The sequence below is a fragment of the Aplysia californica genome, unplaced genomic scaffold (assembly GCF_000002075.1).
Source record: "Aplysia californica isolate F4 #8 unplaced genomic scaffold, AplCal3.0 scaffold01147, whole genome shotgun sequence".
In the NCBI taxonomy this organism is placed as follows: domain Eukaryota; kingdom Metazoa; phylum Mollusca; class Gastropoda; order Aplysiida; family Aplysiidae; genus Aplysia; species Aplysia californica.
In genome coordinates, this window is record NW_004798417.1 from 179587 (window position 1) to 182759 (window position 3173).

Consider the following 3173-nt stretch of genomic DNA (forward strand, 5'->3'; position numbering starts at 1 on the left):
GGGGGATCGACCTCCTTATAATTCAATCTCTGCAATTCAGAGAGAAAGTAAGGGAGGTTAACCTACTTATCTCAAGAGATAATAACAGATAATAATATAAAATTTCTAATAACAGCTCACGGAGTGCAAGCTCGATATTTCAATTCGACTCCCGTCAATTCATACCAAATTTGGAATCTTTTAATATTATTGAATTATAACATCAGTGTAAAGTTGTTTAAACTAATATCTGAGAGGGCAAATTTTTTTTTGCTATTCGTGCACTTCGAGCACCGGTAGAATTGTCGTGGAAAGTGTCCCTGAATAATTTCGAAAGGGATTTTTTAAGGCGGTTGGTAATTTACCTAAAACGTTGGTGGAAGGAGTCTGAGAAGATGGATTTACCCTGCAAATCTTTTCAGTTCCATTTACACGAATAAAAGTCCCTTTTTCTCAAGCGGTCTTGATCTTCTTACACAATTACATACACTCGTGTATAGATTCGTGGGTAGGTCCTTGTTGGAAAGCACCAGTGGTACGTCCCACTTCAATAGATTTGGTGGTAATCCTGAAGACGAGAATATGAAGGGGGGGGGGGGTGTCGTCTATTCTTTGATTACGTTAAACGTTTTTAAAAAACAAGTCTATTAATTGCTTAAAAATATCGTGAATGGTGTATTTCTTTGTCCTACTGTGAAATGACGTTTAAATAGACCTGCACCGAGTGCTCACGATTCGCCTACCAAAATTCGTGAATAATGAGATCATTATCAGGTGTTACGAAAGAGCTTCGAAGAATAAATAACGTTTCTAATAATATAAGAGTTTCGCACTGCAGTTGGTCCAGAGTGTATAACTGAAGAACTAGTTACCGCGTGCAGTAAGCAGCTAGTGCTCAGAAAGTACTTTGCCAAAGGGTACGAAAAAAAAAGAACTCGCATAAAATAAAGAATAGGTTTATTTATTTTTAAAAAAGAAATACATATAGACTGTAGAAGTAGATCTAAATCTAATAGTTAATACATGCAGGTTTGTGTGCTTTCCGAACTATCCAAAACGATTCTAAAATTCATTAGTAGGCCTGTTTTTTTTCTTCTCAAATCTACGACAAAATCCCACCTACACATCCCCTTTTCCCCTGGGTATATATAGCGCGGAAGCCAGTTAAAAGCCAACAAACAATCTTTTGTACGTTTCCGTCTGTTACGAAGGGCCAAAAGTCTATCTGTAGTTACGTTGTTCAATGAAGATAAGGCGGGGGTACAGGAGTTGTCAGTGATACAACAACCTTATCGGCTGGGATTGTGAAGTGTACCCACGGTTTTTCGGACGGGTGTCTAATACCCTGACCAGATTGACATCTATAATTATAATCACCGTTTGTCTGGAGGGGCTGTTTCTCTTTCTTTCTACGTTTGGCTTGTTTCGTTGTCCCGAAGAACTAAGCCAATGAGATTTTGAGCAAAAAATTGTCACTGAAGTTTTAAAAGAAGATTAAACTACCATTTTTCCATAAAGAAATTGTCAAAGTAAAGCGGGATAAAACTAAGTGGACAATCAAAAAACAAAACAAAACAAAACAAAAACAAAAAACAACAACAACAACAACAACAACAAAACAAAACAAAACATGTCACGAGCAAAGGTTGTAGTTCTGTCCAGTACAAAGGCCCTGTTATTTTTAAACAGCACGCAAAGTTCTGAAGAAATAGAGTTAGAGACCAATGACAATGAAAATACGACGCAGGGCGAGGGCTATATGACGAGAGCGCGTGCAGAACTAGCGGTCTATATTCTTATCGCTGGTGTTCTCCCTGTCATCGCCGCCTTTGGCATCGCAGGAAACGTCATGAGTGTGTGCGTACTCATACGTCACGGACTAGACAAAAGCTACAACGTCATGTTAGTGGCCCTAGCTTGTTCTGATTCTTCGTTTTTGGCTTCCATGTTTTTCTACGGCTTTGTCGCCGCTGCGGGGTTTCAATATCCTCGAAACAGAGGCTCGTTCCATTTTGTGTTTTTCGAGGTGGTTCGTGTTCTCGACTACGGGGGAGGATGGGTGTCCTTCTCGATGCCAGTGTTCATTACGTCAGAACGACTGTTAGCTGTTTTCTTTCCCCTCAGTTTGTCCAGAATTGTTTCTCCTCGCAGGACTTCGGTGGCGGTCGTCTGCCTTTTCGTGTTTCTCTACGGATTGATGATATTTCTGACTGTACGAGAGAGTTTAGCCTACGATTACATCAGACAATATGGAGGTACAAACCAAAGCGAGGGACTCATTGAAGCTGCTATTTATAGAAATACTCTCGACGCCACGGATGTTATCAGAGAGTTTAGTAAAGTCGTTTACGGACCTTTTCCAATCTGCTTCGTTTTTGGAAGCTGCATCATCCTCGCAATAAAAATCAAAATGGCGAACCGGAAGCGCAGTCAGATGACAGGGGGAGGTAACAAAGGATCTGGCTCGTCTGCTCGAGTCACGGCGACACTTCTCGTTGTCTGTATGGTCTACACGGTGTGCAGCTCCATCGTGTTTCTGTGCCACTCTGACGTCATCACGGCCTACTACGCCAAGGGTCCAGACGGGGAAATGACCGGCGTTGTCCTCGGGGAGATCGTTAACCTGTTCGGCGTCCTCAACTGCTCCGTCAACTTCGTCATCTACGTGGTAATGAACAAGAACTTCAGGGACACTTACGTCGCCATGTTTAATGCATGCACCAAAAAATAACAGTGTATTCTTATTTCTACCAGAAAGTTTTGTCCAGAAAAGATTTTTCAAACATCGTACAAATAATTCGGTGCCCTCTCCACCCCCTCCCCCTTCTGCAAAAATTACAACCACCAAAAACATTAATTATAATATGGCCTTTGACAGTGTATATACCAAAAACATCGCAGCGGACCTTGACCCTCAACTAAAGGAACTGTCACACCGGTCCGGTGAAGAACCATCAGGTAAACAAGAGATATCGTGGTATACCTTCAACTGAACCGATACCAATAACCTTTTATTACCAATGGTTTGCCTGTGTAGAGGCTACTACATGTGCATCTAGTTTTTGTTGCGGTTTCAGCAAACAAAATATACTATTGATTAATGCTTCACAATCTTCCAGTTTTTTGTGTTTTTTTTTACTGCTAAAATAATATCTTTATAACCAGTATCTCTTTCTTCCTTCGTGGATGTTGAT

The 3173-nt window shown here is 40.9% G+C and overlaps 1 protein-coding gene across 1 annotated transcript; it reads left to right on the forward strand.

Moving 5' to 3' along the window:
- Window positions 1-1666: 1666 nt before the first annotated feature.
- LOC101850690 lies at window positions 1667-3123 on the forward strand. The gene has a single exon (XM_005111905.2). The coding sequence runs from the start codon at window positions 1739-1741 to the stop codon at window positions 2708-2710; it is 972 nt and encodes a 323-aa protein (XP_005111962.2). The 5' UTR covers window positions 1667-1738; the 3' UTR covers window positions 2711-3123.
- The last annotated feature ends 50 nt before the right edge of the window (window positions 3124-3173 follow it).

Excerpts from the sequence above, each read along its gene's own strand:
- LOC101850690 (XM_005111905.2), top strand. The coding sequence starts at position 1,739 with ATGACGAGAGCGCGTGCAGAACTAGCGGTCTATATTCTTATCGCTGGT.